General features: G+C 42.3%; 1 protein-coding gene across 1 annotated transcript in view; it reads right to left on the bottom strand.

Annotated features, from left to right (window-relative positions):
- Window positions 1-1,343: 1,343 nt before the first annotated feature.
- Window positions 1,344-23,917, bottom strand: part of LOC132255585 (uncharacterized) — a 41,934-nt gene continuing 19,360 nt past the window's right edge. Inside the window, exons 2-10 of the mRNA XM_059751679.1 lie at window positions 13,284-13,526; window positions 12,890-13,020; window positions 11,811-12,081; window positions 11,168-11,676; window positions 8,773-9,067; window positions 8,597-8,716; window positions 6,075-6,423; window positions 4,457-5,207; window positions 1,344-4,384 (exon numbers count right to left, since the gene is read on the bottom strand). Coding sequence (XP_059607662.1) covers window positions 4,052-4,384; window positions 4,457-5,207; window positions 6,075-6,423; window positions 8,597-8,716; window positions 8,773-9,067; window positions 11,168-11,676; window positions 11,811-12,081; window positions 12,890-13,020; window positions 13,284-13,515 — 2,991 coding nt within the window. The 5' untranslated portion in view covers window positions 13,516-13,526 and the 3' untranslated portion in view covers window positions 1,344-4,051. The remainder of the gene's footprint in view (window positions 4,385-4,456; window positions 5,208-6,074; window positions 6,424-8,596; window positions 8,717-8,772; window positions 9,068-11,167; window positions 11,677-11,810; window positions 12,082-12,889; window positions 13,021-13,283; window positions 13,527-23,917) is intronic.

Raw genomic sequence — 23,917 nt, 5'->3', positions numbered from 1 at the left:
TCTCCTTTCACGTCTCTTTTATGGCACCTCTTTGAGATTGTCTTTCTCCTCGCGAAGGAGAATAAAAAGGAAAAGCAGTGCAAAAGGTGAAAATATGACATTTTTCTCACTATTCAGCACAAATTCTCATCAGTGAAGAAAGAGTCATTTTACCAAAATAAGGGAAGTTGCGGCCAACATGGCGACTCTTCTAATAATATCTCTTCTTTCTCGCTCCCTTTTCTGGGCAACATTTTCATTTTTTGCATTTCATTGTGAAATGGATTTGTAGCAAATAATTTCATTAAATTCTCCTCTGTCGCATCATCTCACCCGTCCTTCCCCTACACCGGCGCTTCTCGCTTCTCTCCCATGGCATTTACAATTGAGGGAAAATGAGCAGAAACATAAATTGTCGTGCAGATGGTGGAGAAAAGCTCACAAAAGGTGAAATATCCTTCAGTGTGAAGTGAAGCAAGAACACGGGCGAAAAGAATGGCGAATTCCCGAGGAAATTTCAATGGCGGGAAAAATGATAAAAGTGATTCAATGAAGGACCACTCGTGCTCCTCTCGTCGTCTCTCCCTCCTCCCACTTTCCCAACCCCAAAAAATATCCCCACAATTGCATGAACATTCCGAGCTCCTTCGACTTCGCGAGACTCTTCAATTGAGATTCTTGCAAATTTCACGAGCAACTCAAGGACTTTGCTTCTCGAAGAGAGCATAATTTCTTTCCTGTCCTCAACATTGCGAACAGAAAATCTGAAGCACGCACACATAATTATTCATAAGGCAGAAAGAGAGACATGAGAATTGCATTGTGAAATTTCATAAGAAATCAATATCAATCGACACGGAACATTTTCAACACACGTGAATTCGAAAGCGCACACATTTTGCATCTCCCTAATTACCTGCAATTAAAATTCAATTAAATCTTCAATTTGCGCCCACCGAGCATGGCAAAAGTGCTCCGCTCTTTTCAGCCAGCAATTTCTGGGCGACGCAGAGGTGCATCAGGAGGTGGAAAAATACATTGAAAATCACATTGAAAGTATCTTTAAGACCGCAAACAGCAAATGTATTTAAACAGACAGAAAGGATGGAAAAAAGACACTAATGAAATAACAAAAGAAAATATAGGGAAATTAGAGGTGGTTTTTAAAACACCAGTAAAGAAAACCGAATATTTTTTTGTAATTGAGCATTGGAAGAGTACAGAAATTAAGTTAAAAAGTCTTTCTTAGGCATTGAAAAGGGGAAAATATGAAATCTCAATCTAAGGCAAAATACAGTATGGCCAATAATGCTTCACTTTTCCATCCCTAAACTCAAATATAGCTTCTTGAGTTGCTTTTTTTAGGTTCTTCACGACATTGTGATAATTGAAAAATCCTAAATACAACATTTTGGTACTAGCGCCAAGAGCGGTTATCGCAAGAACTTCTTATGTTCGATCGCATCGCTTAAAGCCAAGAAACTTTTCACCCCTGTTTTGTGCCTGGCAATGTGATTTGGTGTGAAATTAAATGGGACGTTTCACCTTTTGCTGAGCCAAGCGAAGCTCCATCGAGTCATTTTCGATCTGCACCCTTTCTTTTTGCATATTTCACCCCATTAAATGGTCTTAATTGCAGCATTATTCCACCCCATTTTCCCCCGCCGCCAAATTTGCGCTCTCGACTTTCAGACAAACAATTAACAAGGAAATAATTCCCGTTCTTCATCCACCACCATTTTTTTTTGATTAATTTCCTCACAAATTACAAATTTTGACGACTTCCAAACACATCAGATGCGGAAATAAAATATCAATTGCCACACATTCCTTAAGAGTTAATTGTAGAAATTTCCTTTCTAAATAATGTCATCACATTGTTATCATTTTTCTACGCTCTCGCCTTATGACTTATCGCGCTTGTCTCACTTGTAATCTCTTTCGCCTTTGATGGTGAAAAATAGCTTGATAATATATCAGTATTCATTACAATTTTACTTTTATATTTATTATTCATTTCACTCCATTTTATTATAGCCAACATGTACACAATATAATAAAATAAATAGACCGAGAGAATCCTCAAGTGCTTTTTTCTCTCACTCTCTTCTTCTGCTCACCCCAAAGTTTGCCAATTCTTATCACACAATATCAACTCTTTCGCCTCGGCTTTTTGCCACCCTCCTTCGCCCTCTGAATTATTCTGTTTTTCCGTGGGAAAGAAAATATTTGGGAGGGGATCGAAAGAAGAGGAGAAAAAGAGTGATTTACGCCAACAATTCTGATGATTGAACACACGATGGAATTCAGAATTAGATTTTTACCAAACAATATTCGACACTCGTGGCAAAAATTTTCGGAAACGCAGATTTGCCTTCAAAATAAAACACATAATTGAAATTCTTGAGAAATTAATGCGATTACTTTAAGTAAACCGAATAATAATTCTGTTGTTTTAAGAAAAAGCCAAACATTTTCATAAAAATCTTTCTCATGAATCCAAAGAAGAGTCGAGAAAGGAAAAAGTGTTACAAAAGACGAAAATTTTGGAGCATTGAAGCTACTTAGCTCAGATTGAAAATCTTCCTTTCCAAGGGAGGAAGATGTCTTCTCCAGAAGCACGAAAGGACAATAACGAAATTAGGAAAACGGATTGTAGTTCGTAGAAGTGAGACTCCAGCAACAGTGCGATTAGAGACTTTGGCTTTGCCGTGATTAAAGAGTGCAGAGTTAAGAAGAAAATTGAGACAAAGACCTTAAGGAAGACCGCGAGACTATATCGAAATGAGTACAAATTACCATAAAATACATCCTTCACTGCCTAATTATTCTCCACGCCGTTCCGCTCCCGAAATGATTGCCATGAGTGTATTTGTGGGCGTAGAAATCATGCCAGCGAGTCTCATCTGCACAATGATTCCTCTTCTATATTCTCCTCACTCATCCATTAATAATTCACTTATCCACTCACTCATGATATTTATATTATGAATATTTCATTTATTTATTTCGATACCTTGAGATGAAGGAAGAACTGCAGATTGATTTTCTGCCGTCTTTCCAGGGGAGAGAAAATTGCGAGCTTTTGCTAACTATAAATTGCCCGGGATAATTTAACAGTCTATTAAGTTGGGACTCTCATGCTTAATTTCTCGCTTGCAGACTCTTTCTCTCTGCAATGCTGAAATTGCGTGTGGCAAAAAAAACACAAAGGTGGAAATTATGTCACACTGTATGAAAAATTATTTCCTCGAATTCCCATGGAATAATACTTTTTACACCCAAAACATTCTCCTTCTCTTTTTCATGTTCACGGTAAAATTTATCACTCTCGAGACTACAAGTGTCTGGTATTTCTATATTATTTACAAAAGTTCAAATAGTTAATATTCGTTGTGTTCTTATTCTTATGAGTTCCTCGCACATGTTTTTTCTTCTTTGCCCTCTACACTGCCTGCTTTCGGCATTTTTTGGCGTGTGTGAGGAAAAAAATTGGGGAAACTTGAGCATAGTATTGCAGTCCCCAACAGGCTTCAGGGCGGGTGGGGGGGAGGCGAAATTGAAAGGAAAATGCGTGCTGTCGAGGATTTCCCTCGCTCTCCTCCACACTCGAGGCGAGGAGAGAAAAAAATATCTAAACGTGACTTGTGAAATGCTGAGCTTTAATATACGACTAATTTGTCTTTCTCATGTGCAACCCCTTCTTTTTTCCCTTCCATCGCAGCCTGAGAAAATTATGCTCGCACCATATGTAATACTCCATAAATTGTGGGTCAGAGGAGAGTCATTAGGCAGTCGATTTGGGGAGAGAGTGAACCTTTCCACGCTCTCTCTCTCTCTCTCTCCCCCCACTGTTAGGCTCTCTCTCTGCCGCCCCAACGCAAGAAAAAGCTCCACATGTGTTTCCCCAATTGTCCAATGCATTTGGATAGGATCTCGTCAAATATCCATCTAGCACAGATATTGATTTTCTCAGAGTACGTATTGCTTCTTTGGTATTCACATGACTCACTCACAACCCTTGGCGCGATCCGCACTCACCTCGCAGCTACACGGACGTCTCGATCTCCTGTCAACAGAAGCTGTCCTTGGCCGGCGTGTCGATGAAGATGGGCGGCAGGGCGTGCGGCGGCAGGTGGTGATGATGGTGGGCCGCCAAGTGGGGCGGGAAGTGCCCATTTACATCCCCGTGAGCGTCGTAGTGCTGCTTCACCTCGATCTTCTTGCGCTTCGCACACGCCGCCAGGCCCGCCGTCAGCGACAGCAGCAACGTGAATGTGGCCGCCGCGATTCCCACGTACAGTGGCGACAGGGGCAAATTGATGTCACACTCCACGGCGCTCTCGTCCTGTCCGGATGGACAGTGATTCACACCATCGCACCACAATTCAGGTGCAATGCACGCCTGACAGGACGCAGAAGAGAAAGAGATTTAGAGCAATTTAGAGAGCAGAGAATCCAATCAAGATCAATTTACCTGCAATTCTGTGCACTTGTGATGGCATTCAATCGGCGGAAACACTTCCATCCAAGCAAATTTATACTCCAGGTTGTCAATCCCCGACTTCCACGGTGATCTGTACTCCACCACGAGGCTGCGCGACAACTCCACGGGACTGTACTCGAAAGCACTGTCCCAACCGTCTGAGAACGCCACCACGTCATTCCCAGTCGTGGGGCACAAATCGCGCTGACTGCCCGGATTGTTTGTCGAGTACACCGTGATTCTGGCATCGGTGGGACACGGAGCGACAGAATTCATCACTGTCGGCATCCAGAAGCCCTTCAGCTTCAGCACTAGATAGCCCTCCGGAGACTCCGGTTCCAGCAGCCACGGCTGAATCAGCGGAGCGCATTCGGACGCCGATAGCGAGGCATTGCCACTCCTGCCCTTGAGGCGCCTCATGCTCCAATCCGTGGCACAGCCGTCCGCCGTGAATTCGTACCTGCCCTCGAAGTAGAAGTCACGGAAATCCTGATCCACGCTCATGCTGTGTGTGTTGAACTGCACTTCTACTATGTTGGCTGCCAGAGGCGCCAGAATGAGCGACCGGGAGACGTCCGAGCAGATGCAATCGCGCGGAAGAGGGCCCACGTCCATCCAGGGCACTTCTCCGATGCGCAGATCCGCCACGGGGCCCCCGTGATGGTCGCAGTGCCAGCGCCCGGAGCGGTTCTGTATGTTCTGGCAAGAGCGACCGCCGAAGCGGGCACGAGTGATGGTTAGCCTGAAATAATAAATAAATCATCTCTTCTTCCAGTCGACAATTCAACAACAAATTTCAGTTCAGTTAAATCCCATTGATTTTCTTCAGCCTCTCCAGAGCAACATCGCCAAACTAGGCCAGTTATTTTAAGTAGAAAATTGTTTGTAAAAGATATTATATAATTTAAAAGATGGGAAAAGTCTATTCTCGCCATTCTTTATAATTCAGGCAATTGTCTAACGAATCCGGCTAATTTTTTGCCGATCACTTCTTCACCCATTCCAGTCAACTTTTTTTCCCTTCCTTCCGTGGCACAGAGAAAAGATGTAAAGAATCACAGCAAAACAGAAAGTTTCACTTCTGAGAAAAGAGGAAGAGACAGCGCATCTCATCCTCCCATTGACGACAATCTTGATTGAAAATTGTGTGCGATATCGAAAAGTTTTTTTTCTCTCCTCTCTTTCCCTCTCTCTCTCTGTCTCTTCTTCCTTTTCTATTCTATTCTTGGGAATTCTTCTGCCGCGAAAAGCCCATTTTACGCGTTTTCTCTTTGGGGGGCTTTTTTTTCTTTGGGTAACAGAGAGAAAGCGGCAGACGACACACAGTGTTATAGAGTTTTGGGAGGAAATATAGAAGATTTTCATGAATAAATAAAATATATATCTGAAGCGTGGCCCCCCAAAACATTAATTCTAATATATTCCAAGATTTCCGACTTATGGAAATTTTTAATGCATCCCTCGGGATATTACCAACATTTTCCCATTTATCACAATTTTGATAAAGTTGCAAATACAAGAGTGTGGCGCACCCACAAACTTTCTTGCCACACACTCCCTCTCTCTCTCGCCAAGTGTGGGTGTCTCGCAAGTGTTCTATAGAACTCACCTCACGCTCTCGCCGCGTCGGGCCTCAAATCGAATTGTGCAGGAAATGTTCTCAGATCCGCCACGTCCGTAGAAGAATACATTCGTGGGCGACCGGAAGATGCCCCGAGTCGTGGAAATGGAGCGATACAGGCGATTGCATGACTTGGATTGGGACTGCGTGAGGGCGGCCGGCTCGGGGGCAAACAGCGATGTCTCGAAGGACTGATCCAGCGGCGTGCCGCCCAGCGAAGTGTCAACAAACTCATAGCGCAGCCGGAAGGCCGCCACTGGGCCGTACAGACGCGCCGGGCCGCTCGGATTCGGCTTGTACTCCATCGTGAGGTCAGATCCTGTCGATAGATAGCTCTCTGCAAGGAAGAGCGCCAAATGGAGGTAATTAGAGCGGTGCTTCAGAGGCTTTCCAAGTATTTCTCAGGCTGTGGGAGACACTTCCCGGAATTCCCGATTGGGAATTCCATCAATTCCTCCTCTCTCTGGCGCTCGCTATTCAAGGTAAACGGTAGGTGTGCTTTAAAGAGACTCCAGAGAGTTCAATTCCACATTCAGATTCAGAAAATTTTCACCTGAAATTCCTGAAATATTCATATCGAGTAGATCTGCTTTCAAATTGCAGAAAATTGAAGAGAAATTGCAGTTCGACTCATCACAAAGTGATATAAATAAAATAAATTTAATCAATTTCACTCAAAATATCGCTTTTCTTTGATTTTGCTATAATGATTTGAAGAGTTTTTTTTTAAACTTCTATGGGTGAAGCAATTAAGTGGGTGGAGTTTTTTATCTCTGAAGAAAGAATTTTTAGACATTATCGGAAAATGCACTGCAATTAATTCTGCTTTCATGCATGACAAATTCCAGGTGAAAAAAAGCCATAATTTCGTACGAACGGTAAAATTACAAAGTTAAGCATTTAAAACTGCTCTTAACGCGAAAATTTAGAAAAATAAATACAAAGTGAAAAGGAAATATATTTACGTGAATATAGTTGAATTTACGAGTGCGCAAGTATTTTTCTAATATACAAGAGTTCTTCTGAGCAACGACAAGTCCCTGGAATTTCCACTCAACTTCCACTTCAAACCATTTCTCCACTTTGTTTCTGCCGCTGGTAGTCATGCTAAAAATATCTATTGCAGTGTTCTCGAAAGAAACTTTGACATGCCGAATTTGTGAAAATTTTTCTCTATATTCTGTTTATTATGCGATGATGAAGAGGAGTGGAGAAAATGTGCTGCTCTCCCAGAGTTGCTTAGTTGATAGATTTCCAAGGAATTTCCAAGAGATGCAAACAATTGCACTGGCAAGTCTAACAACGCTCTTGACGAGTCAGAGGGAAAAAAGCTTTTACTCACTGGAGGAGAGCGAAAAAAAGCTGTGTGCAAAACCATAAAGCATGAATCTGACTTATGTGTGTGTGTGTGTGAAGAAACTTTTCATTCCTCTCGCGCGCACTGCAGATTTTTGCACGGGAAAACTTTTCGCGGCAGCAGCAAAAGGAGTGTGGTAATATCTTGTGAACAATTAAATGAGTGCACAGCGTGGAAGATGAGTTCTCTCTGGTGTGGTGTAAGTTTGCCATCAGGACTTTTCACTTCGCTATATTACACCCCAATGCTAATTCAGAAATATTTCATCGCCTTACATGCACACTTCACTCGGAAGTGAAAGAACTTGGAGGTATTTTGCATAAAATTCCATCCACTAATTGATATCGCATTGAGACTCTTTGTGCTGAATTTGCACAATGAGTTCAGTGAAAATCAATTGCTTTTCAATAGCTCCTGTCACTACTGAACAATTAATTCACTGCGAGTGGAATTCTTCTGGGAATTTCACTTCTCAATTGGCTCATTCCATTTGATTATTCATAACGACTCTTTGCTGTGCAGAACAAGCTAATCCATTAGAGTGCAGGGAGCTATAGAAAAAGCCATAATCAATTGTCATGAATGCATTTTGACCATCAATGGCTGAAAATAAGTCAAGTCTGCATTCTAAATTTCGGTTTTGTAGAGAATTTGTTGATTTAATTAAACGATAAAGAGCTATTCTGTGCAATTGTCGCGAGTAATGAAAAGTAACACTAATAAATTTGCCACATAACATTCTATAAACAAACTGAGAAAAAATGGGAGATGCACAAAATTAATTGACAGCATTTTTAAGAGATATTTTGATAAGCTTCAACACTAATTAAACACTAAATGAAGAATACGTAAAACGGAAAAAATGCTTAAATGTAAGTTAATTATGAGAGGTTAAAAAAATAGTAAAAAAATTTATAATTTCTTTCCGTTCGAATTAGTATAAGGAAAAAAAAATTCCGTCATTTTCCACCGTGTTCTCCTTAATTGACTTTGACGATTTTTGCACCAATTTTAATTGCAATTTCCTCTCAGTACGAGATAGAGGAAACTATTTTTAGATCAATCCTGGATGATTTTTGCCTGGTAAGCGCGAGAGGGGGAGAAAGTGAATTTTCCCACGGCCCGAGAGCGCAAAGAGACACGTTCTACTCACCGTCAGCCGTGCAGGGACGCGCGCGCTTCGTGATGAGCGAGCGGGAGCAGAGCTTGGGCACGTCCTCGCGACAAATCTCCGCCAGCAGGCTGGAGTTGGGCGTGAAGTCGTACTGCGACCCTGTAGCGAAGTGATTGTTAATCTAGGGAAGGACGAGAAGTGGGCCGCGCACTCACCATGGCTTCGGTTGCTCGCCGCCAACTTGCCGTCCCAGATCCTCAGTTGTGGGGCGCACTCGGCCTGCGCCTCGAACACGGCGCTCGTGTCCAGGGCGGCGTTGTACTTGAGGAAGGAGATCCACACGGTCTCGTGGTGGCGCCCCTGGAAGTAGTAGCGGCAGAGCGTGTTCGGCGGCAGCGTGTGTCGCGGCGACTCCAATTCGCCGAATGGATTCTCGAAAGCATTTATCGTAAATTCACAGCGACTGTCTGGCGGAACGAAGGACTGCGAATTTGCATTCACGTACTTCACCTGCACACGTGTCGTCCACAGGAGCGGAAATGACACAGAGAGAAGAGAGTAATCTCATGACTTTATGCACCTTCGATTCACCTTCAGCATTCCGTGGGACATTTCCCTCCGCCTTGCCGCTTTAATGTCTTCGCCCATGCTCTGCAGCAGGACGACAGTCGCCCAGCCAGGTAAATACAATTTTTCAGCACAAGATTTACAGCTCGCATGCTGGAATTTTATAGTTAAACTCCGTAGGAGGGCATGAAACATAAAATGAACTAATTTCCGATGTCTTTCCGCCAACAACAGTCCATTTTATTATATAAAGTGGAAAACTTGAATTTTTATGAGTGAGAAAATAAGCTCCAACGTGAAAAGAGTTGCAAAAAGCGGCGGCAGGAAATATGAACATTGCTCAAATCTCAATAGGTGAGAGCGGGGCGATTCTGGCCACTTTAATATTTATCTATTGAAAATCTATGTTAATTTGCGAAAACCTTTTCTCTTCAATAATTCTCTTTAAAACACGTGAATTCGAATTCAATTTCCCTAAAAAAAAAATGATAAACTACTGCAAAATTTGGCACCTGTCGCAGATTATAAGCAAAGTCCGGTAGATAACTCAATTCTAGATCAATTTGACATTCACCATATTGTTGAAAGTGTGTCTCAAAGCACTAATTTTCCACCCATGTAATATTCATCGCCTCACAGAGGCTGAATGTGTAATTTATCAAGGGAAAAAAAAGCCCAACTTGTCGATGAATTTTCAATGTTCATCGCCTTGCTAAGCTCCGCCGAGACTTTGTAATTCAAAATGATTCCTCAAAAGTGTCTCAGCACGAGAATCACACGCGCTGGAGTTGGCCAAAGTTTCACCCCAGCGATATATGTGAGCAGATGTCTCGGGAGTTGAAGTTGAGATAAAGTACACAAAATTCCCATATGAAGGCGAGCATTTGGTGAATGGTGTCTTCCTCAACTTTTCCCAATGACTATCATTGAGTTGTCTTATCATCCCTTCTCCCCACTCCTCCTATCCCATCCTTCTTGGTGTGGGTTGAGCGCCTTTTTTATGTCCATAAGACTTTGGATTAACTCGGTGAGAAATTCAACAGTCAACAAGACTCTTTTCTCTCTCTCTCTGTCTCACATTCTGTTGACTTTCTGGTGATTTTCTCCCCGAGATGAGACTTTTCCTCCTCTTTCTTGATTTACGCGATACTTTTTTTTTCTCTGCGCTCCTTCCGGAGAAAATCCCAACAATTTGGGTGACTTTTCGGGAGGAGGGAAAAGAATTTGGTTTCACTTGATCTCGGTTAAGGAAGTGAAAATTGGCAAGTTTCTCGTTGAAATCCTAAGAAAATGCTTGTTGAACTTTGTGTGGGAAAAGGTCAATTTACTCATAGATTTGAGGATGAAGACCATTTTTGGGAGATTTACCACTCAACACACTGCGATATAATTGGCTTAATCTTGAGAATATCAAAAGCATGAAGATAAGGACCTGATTAGCGCTTCTGAGTGAATTGAGTGCGATAAATGGACACTGAGTGTGAAAGCTTGAATGCTGCCTGACCTAATTTTTTATGAATAGAAAAAGTCGAAAAATAAGCATTTTCTCCGAAAAAATCTAATTTTACTGCATTCTAAAATTGCTTCACATGTCTTGGTGGGACTCGAGATGACGAGTTCAATTTTCTAGTCAATTCTTTGTCTTTTTGCGATTAATGATATATTCAAGAAACTTAAGGAGCTTTTTGAATTCACACTTTAAACTTTAAATTATTTTTAATTGCTGATTTTTCAACATTTTCCTAATTTTGTCATTCACTTTGGAATCTTCTTACACAAATTTCATCACATTTGAGGTTCATTAATTGTGTATAAACTAATGACTTGCATTGATTAGCATTAGACAGATTGATAAATCGTCACTCATCTGTTGTAATAAGATTCCAAGGCATTGAAAACTTCTAAACGACGCCACGGCGGAAACGCAATTATGATGACTAACTTTCTGCCTCCCTCACGAGAATATTGATCCTCAATTAGAGCGAAGTTGTGACAGTTTCGGCAAGGCGAGGAGCATGTTGAGGAAGCAGCTCAAATACTCACCGTAATCTCCAGCTCGTATCCCATCAAGCTCGGCGCCTGGAAGTTGTGGAAGAGGCTGTCGTAGGGCGACGTCTTGAATTCAATGGCCATGTCCGAGCCGCTGGCGATGATCTCGGGCAGCGTGTCTCCGCCACAGAACCTGGCGATCTCGGGATCGTCCAGAGTCTTGCCGTCGCGCACGCTGATGTAGTCCTGCACGAGGTCGCACTGCTCCCAGCTCCTCAGCATGCGGCTGTTCTGTTCCATCTGCGGCGCCTGATCCTTGATGTGCAGCTTGTGGCGGTCGCTCTGCCGCAGCACGATCATCGCGTGCAGCCCATTGGGGATGGTGCGCTGGCTGATTCTGTACAAGCAGGTGATGTTCCTGGGATAGATGCCGGGGAAATTGGGCGATCTTATCACACAGCCGCCGCGGCGCTGGTCACAGTCGTACAGATGGCGATTGCAGTAGCTGTCCGGCACTGGCTCCCCCATCCACGCGCCCTCGTCGCTGCGCAGCAAAGCGTCCCCTTTGGAATTATAGGGCGACAGAAAAAAATGGTAAAGCCCTGTTCGGTTAATCTCGGCCAGTGAATAATGCCGCACAAGATTCACTGTTGCGGCAAAAGTGTAAAATATTGCCAAGAGCTGCAAATCAACTCACCCCTCCTGAGGAACTTGTATGAGAGGGCGAACTCGAAGTTTCCACCAGATGCACTGGATGCGGCGGTCAAGCCCCCCGGCAGACGCCACAATCTCAGTGACACATTAATGGATTGTGTCTCGCTGTAGTAGGAATTGAATCCCCACGCCGTGCCGCACCACACACCGCCGCTCCAGGGCAGCTGTGCCTCCCGGATGGCCATGGAGCCGTCGTGGCAGCCGGCATCCTTGAAGGACGTGAAGCGGCCCACGTTGAATTTGTTGAAGTTGATCTGGAGGATGAGCGAAAGAGGCTTTCAATGATTTGCATCTGGACACCGCCATATCATGCCACGCTGAACAATACTCTTTACTTAACGCCATGACACATGAACCACCCTCCGGTTGATGTGTCCTGAAATTTTCATCCAAACACGTCTACATATTTAACTGCTGCATCTCACCTGATGGACGATGCTAGCGATACTCATTCAATTTACTTATTCACCGATGGGAGAAAAGATTACGTGAATTTTTACTTTAGCACCCGTTTTGGCATGCAGAACAATGTTACAGGGTAGTTTTACAGCTTACAACACTCTTAAACATTTTAAATGATAACGAAGTGTCCAGAAAATTACATTCTTTCAAAAATAACAGTAATTTTTGACTATTATTATAAGTTACATTAAACATATTTACTGCGTTATCAGGGTTTGTTAGTAATTTCCAGCGAGATTTTAACAACGTTGAAGTTGAAAATTGTTCCAAAACTTTGTAAAATATAGAACAAATCAAATATAACTAAACCATTGTTTGGAGAAGATTTACATTAAGCTCCGCCTACGCGTAAGCCACGCCCACTAGATCATTAACATCGTTTCTCTTTGCAAAACTCCCTTTTCACCCTGTGAATTCACTGCACAATCGCTGGCAGCAATAATACCTGACACCACCAGAAGTTTTGCCAGTGGAAAATGAAGCAGATGAAAGATTCACGTGGGAAAAATGTAGCCGAGAAACTGATAAATATCCTCTCTTGCATGCCTGCATTCGAGAATAAATGTGTTTTCCTCGAAGAGGCCCATGGAATCCACTCACCTGGATTATGTCTCCGTGCTCGTTGCCCAGAGCGGTGAAATTGAAATCACAAATAAATGGAAGCTCCTTCGGTTGCCGGACATCGAGTTCATAAGTCTTGCCCACTTCGCCGTACAGTGTTCGATTGCACACTGGAATATTTATGGTTGGCAGAAGAGAAAAAGGGTGGAAAGAGATAGAAAAAAAACGTGGTGAGTGTTAGTGATAGTCGGACGATTTTTCGGGAGGCGGATGAGAAAATGAGCTAGAGAACTTTTGCTCAGGCTTTTCAATTGATCCGCTTTCCAACACTCCTCATCTGTCATCCTGCCATATGGCTGGCTATCCATTTTCCTTTCGCAGAACCACCCTCAAACCCCCGGAAATTGAGCGCGACCGGCAAATCCCCACTGACCTGTGCACAGTTTAGGCTCATCGGATCTGTCTGAGCAGTCGAACTTCTGATCGCAGTACTTGGACTGAGGAATGCAGCCGCCGTTCTCGCACGGAAACTCCGTCACTTTGCACCGTCTGGACGCGGCGGATGAGTCGCCATTCAAGTTGCTCGCCCGGCAGTCACTGAAGGGTGGCGATGGGATGCCCAGCAGTGCCCAGAAGACCAACAGCCAACGATACCACCAATCCATCCGCTAGAGTCCTGCCAAGCACACGAAAAATACACACATTCATTAAAATTCACCGTGAATATTCACATAAAACACGAAAATTTTCACGCTTTCCCTCCCTACCCAATTTTACAAGTGGAAAATCATGCATTTTTCCGCAGGGAGAAATCCTTTCCCACCGCTTTCCCACTTTTCCTCCGCAGGGCATATTAACAGCTCGCGCTAAATGTACACTACACACGAGTGATTGAGCGATTTATCGACATGATTAATTGATGGCCGTATGAAATCGGGCGATCAATGATGCCTAAATAGCTAATTAATTGATTTAGAAAGGAGATAAGTGGATGAATTCATTATGATTATTGCCATCGATGGATTGTGATTACATTTTCAGCCAATTGTCGACATCAAAAGTCAATCCAATTATGTAGATTAAAGACTGGATGCCGCAAAATTACGAGCTTTCAGTTTTAAATGACTATAAATGTCAATTCTCACCCCACAATGTCGCAATTTTTCACTGTCGAATGTCCATCAATTTCTACAGTCTAGAAGGATTCCAATTAATATGGTGTGGTATTGTTGGAAAGCCCTCAGTGTTTGTAAAGTACTGAGAGTTGAGAGCATTTTGCGCTTTCACATCTCAGCTAATAGAATAGAGAACATTTGAAGTACACTTTGCACACGATTTTGCTCGCCTTGTGCGGAGAAATTAAAAAGGCAAGGCAAGAAACGATCAGTCATGAGTTGACTACAGGTTATGAGCCGAAGGGAGGTGGAATTGGTAATAAAGAAAATTGTAACAGTGATTCGTTTACATTTTCCTCAATGGCCATTTGCACCAAATGAGGAGAATGTGTGAGTAAATAGGGGATCTGCTTTCCGACACGCAACTCACGTTGGGGAGGGAAAATGCACTCTAATTGAGGCATTTTCCGTGTTGCCCCAGCGAAACTTCCTTCCACAGCCATACTCTGGCCAATTTTCCCTTCAACTTCTTCGCCTTGTGTTACGGCACACGAAAAAAAATCACCCATCCAGAGAGAAATTGAGTAAATTAAGGGTTGTTTTGCTTGACTGATTGTTCTCGTCTCCCTCCGCCGCCTTTCTGCTCCACACGACCATTGATTACACTTCACCTCACTCTTCCCCAGGCAAAACATCCCTTCGGCAGAAGATTTCACTGGCAGGAATAAGACATAAAAATTGATAGTCGATTATCACAGCCCAAGAAAAAGTGGAGGAAACAGAAAAAAAATTCTTATCAAAAGTCTTACAAAATCGCTGTGAGGCATTAAATCAAAATCCCTCCCGCTTGGCGGTGGAAATTTTCCTCGTGGCCGCTTGAGGAGAAAAAAAGCGCGCCAAAGTGATTTTCATGAATCTGTGAGGCTTTTTGCCGTGGCGCGTTTGTAATTTACACGCAAAAAAACGACAAAGATTGAGCATTATTTCAGTATAAAACATCGTCATGGTAACATAAAGTCACTCATTAGTTTTTCTCTACGGGCAATATTTTCCGCCGAGATTTTCCTTGGTATTCACTTAACTTCACGGAATGTTCAGCGCAACGAAGAAGGTGAGAAGAGAGTCACCTAATTGAAAGGTTATGAATTTCTCAATTAAATTGATAATGGAAATGGAAGCAAAGAGTGATATAAAGCGCACGTTTCCGTGTCATAAGGAATTAATTGCGTAAAGCAATAAAAAAGGAATGAGAGATATATTAATAATTCATAATTCATAATTCAATTTTATTGAGCAGAATTTTTAGGGCCTACCCCTCTTACAATTTGCTAAAGAGAAATTAAAAAAAAAACGGAAAAACAAAGACTAAGAATCGACAAGACAATAGAAAAAAAAAAAAAATGTATTCAAAACGTTCAACTATGATGGGTCACTGACCAGTTCAGCAGCCTGAAAGTGCTTCCTGATGCCCCCGACGGTCTCGCGCGCCTCACGCGGGAGGGCATTGTAAAGCGACACCCCCCGGACAAAGAGGGTACGGAAAAAGGTCTCATGCTCAGCTCGAGGAACAAGAAGTCCCCGAAGCCTGGTCGAACCACCCCTCGTCAAGAGTGAAGCCAGATATCCAGGGCAGCCGCTGATGGAAAGACGATCTAAGAAAATCAGGGCTCGCATTTGCAGGAAGGAGGACAGGCTGCAGCCCACCAGCACATCCCTGTGGGCAGAAATGTGATCGCGGGGACCCAGTCCGCAGACGTACCTGACACAATTGTTAAAGGCTACAGTCAGCCGACGGAGTGTGTCACTATCCGCCAGGAAGAATAGCTCTGCTCCATATGAGAAGAATGGCATAATTAGCGCTCGCACGAGAAGCAACCGAGTGTCGTAGGGCGTGATGTCCCGATAGCGTCTGAGGACGTAAAGAGAATAGTTGACCTTGCGGCAAAGGGAGGTGGCATGATCAGACCAGGATAGTGTCGAATTAAAGACAATACCAAGGTTTTTAACCTGATCCGCATAAGGGATAACTTCACCGTTAAGAAGAACGGTGAAATAAGGAAAGTTAGCACTCCTTTTTGAGAAGATAATTGCCTGCGATTTTTTAGGATTTAGGCGAAGCCCATTTGAAGAGGCCCAGTGCCCGATTCGGGAGAGGTTATCATTTAGAAGTGTGAAAGCACAGGAAGAGTTTGAAGGATCACCTTCAACGTAATATTGAGGAGTGAGAATGTAATAAACAATAGTTGAGAATTATTCAGAAGATGATGCAGATCACATCCCTTTCTTCATTTTATGGACAATGAAAATGCATTGTTCTGAGCGAAAAATGAAAAAATGAGACTGAAATACAATAAATAAAGAATTATGCCATAGACAAGAGGAAAAAAATGCATACAAAATTATACAGAAAGCAGTTTTAAACCCATTCCAGCTACTGTTTCGTCAAAAAAAATGCCTTTTTCTCACTGAGTACAGGTAAATACATAAGAGAGAAATCTTTTGCATTGTTATACATTTTGTCCAATTTGTAATTCCATTTTGGCATTGGCGTGTGAGCACAGACGTGAGTCAAAAGGTAACAAGTTGAAGATTTGCAATCATCCTCTTGATCCCTCAGCTTTTCCCGACCCTCCTTTGCACTCAGTTTTCTTGCGAATAAAAAAAATCTCTGAGAAATGGAAGAAGAATGAATTGACAAAATCCAATCCAGAGCGAGAAGGTAAACGACTCGTTTTGCACAATTTATACCATGATCTGCCACAGTGGGATTTTCAGTCTTCATACCATTTTTAACGAATTAAATTTCTTCTTAGGCCACAAACACACATTCCCAGCTACTTTGACAAACTGTGCGGAAGGGGAATATTAATATATGACGATAGGAATTCCTTCAGCATATTTTTCCGTTAGCATCCCATCCGTGATTTTTCTCCAATTGCTTTCCTCCCTCGCGAAAGATGGAGTGAAAACACGTGCAAAGTCTCAGCGACATGAGAATTCCTCTCTCTTCATCTTCTTCACTGTGCTCTCCACATCGCGTTTGCTCCGCATTTTCCCTCGTTTTAATTTCCCAACCGCTCCGCCTGGGATTTATTCGTGCGAGCGTGCGTGACGGATAATCAAGTCGCTCCCCGAGCTAACCTACAACTCCTTTTCTGGCCCCGCGACAACAATGCCGCATAAGAGTACAATGAGTGGGCGGAGGTTATTTGCCACCCGCGCAGCACGAAAATTACATACAAAGTATTGTATTTCACTGGGAAAATGACCCTTTCGCCCGGAAGGGCTTTATTTGCTAAATTTGAGCACTGCTGCGTGCTCACATGCCGTGCGCCATCTACCTGAGAGTTGCGCGCTCAACACGCGTGAAGATATTTCCACCGCCCTCAGGAATTTCCTACCCAATGAAAATTCAATCACAAGGGGAGAGAAGATTCAAAAATTCAATCACCTTTATTGAAAATTGGCGAGGAATTCCTCTCACACGTGCAATACAAAATACTTTGGAGCACAAAAGGCAGAAGCGCGCGCGTGGGAAGGACAAGAAAAAACTACACCATGTAATTCCCTTCCTCTTCACTACACTCTTTCACTCCTCGTATATCCCGAAATCCGCCCAAGGAGAAGGCGCCATAAGGAAGTCAGGCCAAAGAAAGTGTACAGCATGAAATATTTGGATGATGATTTCCATCGTTGGAGGGTGGAAAATGCTGGAAGAGTCACGTGAAAAGTTTTGCCAATTTCTCATGATTTACTCGCGACAGGAATTTGTCGCCAATGAATGCATCTGCTCGTCAAATTGGAGGGAAAGTAAAGCTGCTTATGTCCCCATAGTTCGCGTTCCCATCAATTGCACATGGGAAAACCAGGGAATGTGTAATCACACAGTAAATACCCACACCTTCTCCACTCTCTCTCTCTCTCTATCTCCCGCGTTCGCGACACAAAAGGGTGGGTTTTAGGGGAGGAATAAAAAAGGAAAAAAAAAATAGTCTATGGAGTGGAAAAAGTGGGAGGAAATCATGTTTTGAATACCAACTGCAGTACAGTGACAAAGGAGCTTTTCTCCTGGACTAGCCGAGAAAGGAGCTTTTCACTACATCGCAGCATTTTCCCTCCACAAATGCTTTCACACATATTTGCACACTCGCACACATAACCTCACTTCGCGAACACCTGTGCAAATCCACTCAATTGTTCTCTAAATACTCTGGCATGGGATTTTCGAGTGTACCAGAAAAAAGCGTGGTCGGAGTGGACAAATAAATAAATAAACAGTTCAAATGTAAAATAACAAAAATGAGGAATTGAATATTTAGCATATGCAAAATCCAATCATAATTAAATGGATTTTGCATTTATTTCGCTCTACTTGCACAACGAGAAAAGAGTGCAAAAAAGGCGACAGTCCACCGAGGGATGTGCATAAAAATGGATGAATGTACCCCAAATTGAGTGATTTTCTATGCATTTTGTACTGAAGAATTTGGAGAATAACTGCTGATCTGTGCTCTAACTCTGAATCAACTGATTTTTTCATGCATCATTTGCGAAGCTTAAAGGATTCTCATATTTTAAATTGCTACTTTTGATCCCAAATATCAAGTTTTTGACCTTAAACAAGTGTACTGTGAATGTTTTTTCCAAGAAAATACAAGAAATTCAATCAACCTCGCATAGAATATGATCATCTTGATACTCGAGTACAAAACTACTTGGAAATCTCTTCCCCTTGATGATTCATGCAGAGTAATTTTTGATTCCACGTATTGAGAATAAACCCTTGAAACGGGAGACTGTTTTCACACAAATACACACACACAATCAGTGGAGGAAATAAATATTTATCCCATGACTGAAAATTGCATAAATCATAGCACTGGACATGGATTTATGCTTTGCATTCTCTTAAATATTAACGAAAATATATGAGTGGGAATTTTTACAATGTGTGATGAAAATTAGCATTTTAACTCGCGCTGCCATTCAAATTTGGACACATGCCAAGGCAGCCTATATGGAAAGCCTTCAGGAGCGCCGCAAGAAGCTACAGCACAATTTCCTGTATGTGATCTTGTAATTATTTGGGGGAGTGTACACATTTCATCCGTTGTTGCTTGGCAGAAAGTACACACATATTCTGCAAAACACTGTAGAGAAGAGCATCAGTCATTGTGTGTGGGAAGAGTGGAGATAGTTGGTTTGAATAATGAGCTTGAAATTCCATGTTGAAATCCAGGAAGAGCGGAATAGCGTGGGTGGAAAAAGGGTGGGATTTGCGAGGGTTTCGGAGTGAGGGTGGGAAGTAAAATATCCTGTGACAATCTCGCAGGATGTTCAATAAACCACATTCTCAGTGTGCTATTTCAATATTTCAATTAATATTTTAACCACTAAATCATATTCAATGTTGATTTTCATCCCGTGCTCCACACCACCGCGCACGCACAATTGGCAATGGAGTGTGCCTTTTACATGCTGGCCTTTTCACTCTATAAAAGCCACCCACTTTTGCCATAGATAATAATCAATTCAATTATTTATTGAATTACAATTTATGCTGAAAATATTGCCAGATCGCCATGAAGTATAGTTTCGAGATGAAGAGTTTTGCCATGCGAACAGAGTGGACGCATAAAAAAATAAATTGATTTCCATGACAGCGCAGATTGAAGGCAGTAAAGGCAAAAGGAATGGCGGGAAAAATAAATGGTGGATAAATCATGAGAATAAATTGAGAAAACAATGTGAGGCATTGCGAGAATATCGAAGGGAAAATCAATGAAAATTGTTTAAATCAAAAAGGGACATTTTCCTCCTTTTCCCATCTCGCGCGCAAAAATTTTGTGTGATTTACCGACAAGGCGAATAATTTCCATCGCACTGAGGACCAACCACAGGCCTAAATGGTCCACCCACACCCCAAAAACATTCCCGAAATATACACAAACACCCTTCTCGCCAATTTATCCACCCCATTTTCCACACTTTTCCCGCGTGTCACCCCCAGAAAGCAAGAAAAAAAAGAAGAAGAGATTCACAAGAAGCAATGAATATAAATTCTTCTCGTCGGCCCAGCTATTATTTCCTCCTGTGGATTCTTATATGACGAAAAAATGCAAATATTGCCCAAGGAGTGGGAGGCCAAAGAGACAAAGAATGCTCGCCCACTTTCCCAGGCACCCATTAAAATCCTAGCCGTGTGAAATTACTCCCATTCTCTGGCCACAAACGCCCATCCTCTGGGCCATATCTCCGCTGAGAACATCAGTCACCACCAACTCTTTGGGGAATTGTACAAGATTATAATTTGATTTCCTGACTTACATATTTTCCACTCTCGCAGGACGCCCGGACGCTTGCGTCACAAAGTGTCGAGAGGGTATTTTTTCGACTATGGCAAATGTTGGAGCAAATAAAGAGACATGTCAGTGAGAAGGTTAGAGATGATCTGAATGGATTATGATTGCAAAAAGGCAAGATTTTCAGAAGCGTATCGAGAATGAAAAAAAATCCAGAAACAAAGAGAACCAAGTGAGCAAAGTATGCTGAAGAAGAGACATTAGATAAGAAGGACAAAAAGGCGTGAACAAAAGAGTCTACACATGAAGAGGTGAACTATTAGAAGAATCTTCAAGGAAAAGATGAACAATTTATAGTATTTAGAGGTAACGGAATTTCTCTCACACATTTCATCCTATGAATTGCTTTCTAAACTTTTCAATATTACGTTCCTGAGATACGAGTTGAGTTATTAATTTCTGCAGATTCCTGCACTCATTGTCCGTTTCTTTAATTGACATTCTCTACCTTTTGTTCTAAAAGGAACATTGCGATGACTGAAATGTTTCTCAAATAATAGATTTTATAAAATGGTAGATGTTATCCCTATAGATTCCATATCTTGACTCTCAATATGTGTAAAGCAATTTCCATCAGAGGATCAGACTCTGACTTGACCACTATTGTGAAATACTCTTCAGGTATATGTTCATTGTTTCAGCAGACACTCGAGAAGGATTACAAAGCTTTCGAATGAAGAACTTTCAAGATCGGAGTTTGGTGCTTCCACTCTTGAGAAAATTCATCATAATCACCAGTGTGATTTAACTGAGGGTGAAAAGCCTCATTAAGTGTGCTGAATGGTGGTGAAAAATCAATTAATAATCATAGGGCAAAATGAGGTGGATTAATTAATCACCACAGTGATTAATTAAGTGTTGCGTATCTGGGGTGGAAAAAGCACATGGCAAGAATTCAATTTAAAAATTCCTCGACTTTTCAACGAATTTCAACTGTTGGCCAAATGAATTTCGCCCCCCAAAACCAGAACCCCATGCAACAGACCGGCTTGATTGTGCCCGGGAAAATTGTGGATGCCTTCAGGGGTGAGTCTCGGTCCATTGTTTAATTGCGAGCCCAATTAGATGGAATATATCTCACTTTGCTGAGCACCTCCGGGGTGAGGGGATTTTCGAGATATGAACAAATAGATCCCTTCCTTGAAATTCCGTCTCTCTGCCAATCCGATTCTGACTTCTCATTCAACCAGCGTTCACCCCTTTTTTGCCAATGCTGTGTTGCGCCCCAAACGAAAGGGGTTGCTGCGAAAGCGTGGCGAGACAAAGAGGAATGAATGAACATGATGGAAAAATAATAATTGAAGCACATCGTTGAGAATTGTTGTGCGCCAGTGAGAGAAAATGCGCCACGCTGAAAGCAAGAAAGTGCAAATGAACCTTTAGCAGAACACATACACAAAAGCGATGATGGTGAGTGATCACCACTCGAAAATATTGAGTTTTCTGCAATCAGACATGATGATGGTGTGAATCTTCTGAATTTTGCCAAAAGCAAAGAGAGAGAGCACAGAATGAGGTCGCGTCAATTAAATGTTGTCGAGAGCATGCTTCAAATCATCTTGAGATGGGATTTCTACGCTCCTCCGGGCGGAGGAGAAATTGGAATATTGGATGTATTCAAACGTATTGAAGAGGAATCGTTGAAAGTTAACATGTAGTATTGATTGGTGAGACTATGGCCTGTAAGTTCGGTCAGAGGGATGGTACTGAGCAACCCCTCAAATCGCGGTATGGCCACACAGCGGGGGAGACCAGAGGATGAAATTAGATTGGAGATTTGATTGTGCGTGCCGAGAAGGGTGCGATTTTTCCTTCCTACAGTGAAAACGCGAAAGCTCCTCAACCCAGGAGAGATTTAACGACTTCCAGGACCTCAAATACACACACGTATATTGCCAATCATGGCAAATTCATCAAACTTCACCAGAATTTTAAGTACATCAAATCCACACGACACGAGAAGGTGAGAGAGCGTGTGGAGAGCTTCGGGGTTGGTCGGGAAAAATCCCCCTTGGCGATACTGTGAGTGAAGATGATGATTCGCCGGGGGATTGAAATAACCAGCCGTCGACCAGACTGTCAAGGGAGGGTGAGTGTAGCAGGGAAAAAAAGAAGGAAAAGATGAAGTGAGGAAACGTCTTCTTTAGCTTGAGACATTTGTGTCGCCCCCACGCCTCGACAAAAATTGATATTTGCCCTCAAGGCATCCTCGCCCATCCCTAAGCTCGCAATTTCCGACGCACTTTTTCTCTCTTTCTCCCCTTTGTATCAGCGTCAGTCAAACTTTTATCCCAGCCCCCGTCTATCCACCTTTCCTGATGCCTTTCCACACCCGTGTGCACAGATCCCCGGGAATTTCGCCCTCGCAATTCCAATATCCAAGCACGCACGCACACGATTAGGGATGATTTTGATAAGTGGGAGTGAAGAGGACTTTCTCATCGTGGCTGGAGAAAAATGCTGTGTGTCCCCACACCTTCAAGCTGAAGGATAATCCTCGAGTAAATCCCCTTTTAATTGCAGGAAATTGTAAGTGACTTTTGACAAAAATGGATAATAGGACGAATGGCGCGAAAACATGCCCAGAGTATCATTGGTAAACACTCTCCCAGGGAGATATTTGTCAGTGACGAAAAGTCCCAAGGGGAAGAAATTGAAAGAGATAGCGTGGTTGATAAGGTCGTCATCTGGCGCATATTTACATTCCAGATTTCTGATGCAAATAAACATGTTGATTGAGGTGAAAGTTGAGGGAAAAAACTATATCACAGCTCAAAAAGTCTCACTCGAAGGAGTGTCAATTCGAAGAGGGTGATTTTTTCTGCCATCGAAAGACACACAAAAATATTCAATATATGAATTTCCAGTGGAAAATTGTTTGGCCAAACTCTCAATATAAATAAACTTTTACAAAATAGCAAATTCCCCAAAAATTTATACACTCACCCATCAGGCTTCGCCAATATTGCAACTAGAGAGTTTCGCGAGTTGGTGAAAACCAAAAAAAACATACACACCAACATAAGCATGGGAAAAAACGAGTTTGCCACCAATTGAAAAGTGTAGAGGAAACAAATAACTCGAGGGCGGTGAATTTAAATTTAGATTCGAAATTGAAAAAGTTAAGCAATAAAGTGCGCCCTCTACAAAGCGTTAATTAGATGCGAAGGTGGGAATAATCAGAACAAGTTTGCTGGACTAATCAAATCAGCGTTCAATTTATCCTTGTGTATACAAAATGTTAATTACATAAGAAAGAAAACGCTGATAAGCTTGCAGAGAGCCAAGATTCTCATACTGTCGTATTTCTTTGACGTATATAATTTTTCTAACCACCCAGCGAATAAACTTTGCTGATCAATTTCATAATATTGTCGCATAATGAAAGTACGTTGCAGTCAAATATATTTTTCGCTAAAACAACACCTGAACAAATACTCAAATAATGTGCTAAGAAGATTGCTTTCAACTGCTCAAAATTCAGCAAGGAGTGAGTCAATTTCGTCCTATTTTCATATATTGTCTGAGAGCTTTTTTTATATGGGAGTTGCTCGGTTATTTCCACTTTTCTTTAGCAGTGAATCATACCG

Source organism: Phlebotomus argentipes, unplaced genomic scaffold (assembly GCF_947086385.1).
Source record: "Phlebotomus argentipes unplaced genomic scaffold, Phlebotomus argentipes genome assembly contig_5, whole genome shotgun sequence".
Lineage (NCBI taxonomy): Eukaryota > Metazoa > Arthropoda > Insecta > Diptera > Psychodidae > Phlebotomus > Phlebotomus argentipes.
Note: the sequence above shows the minus strand (reverse complement) of the source record. Positions and strands in the feature narration are given on the sequence as shown.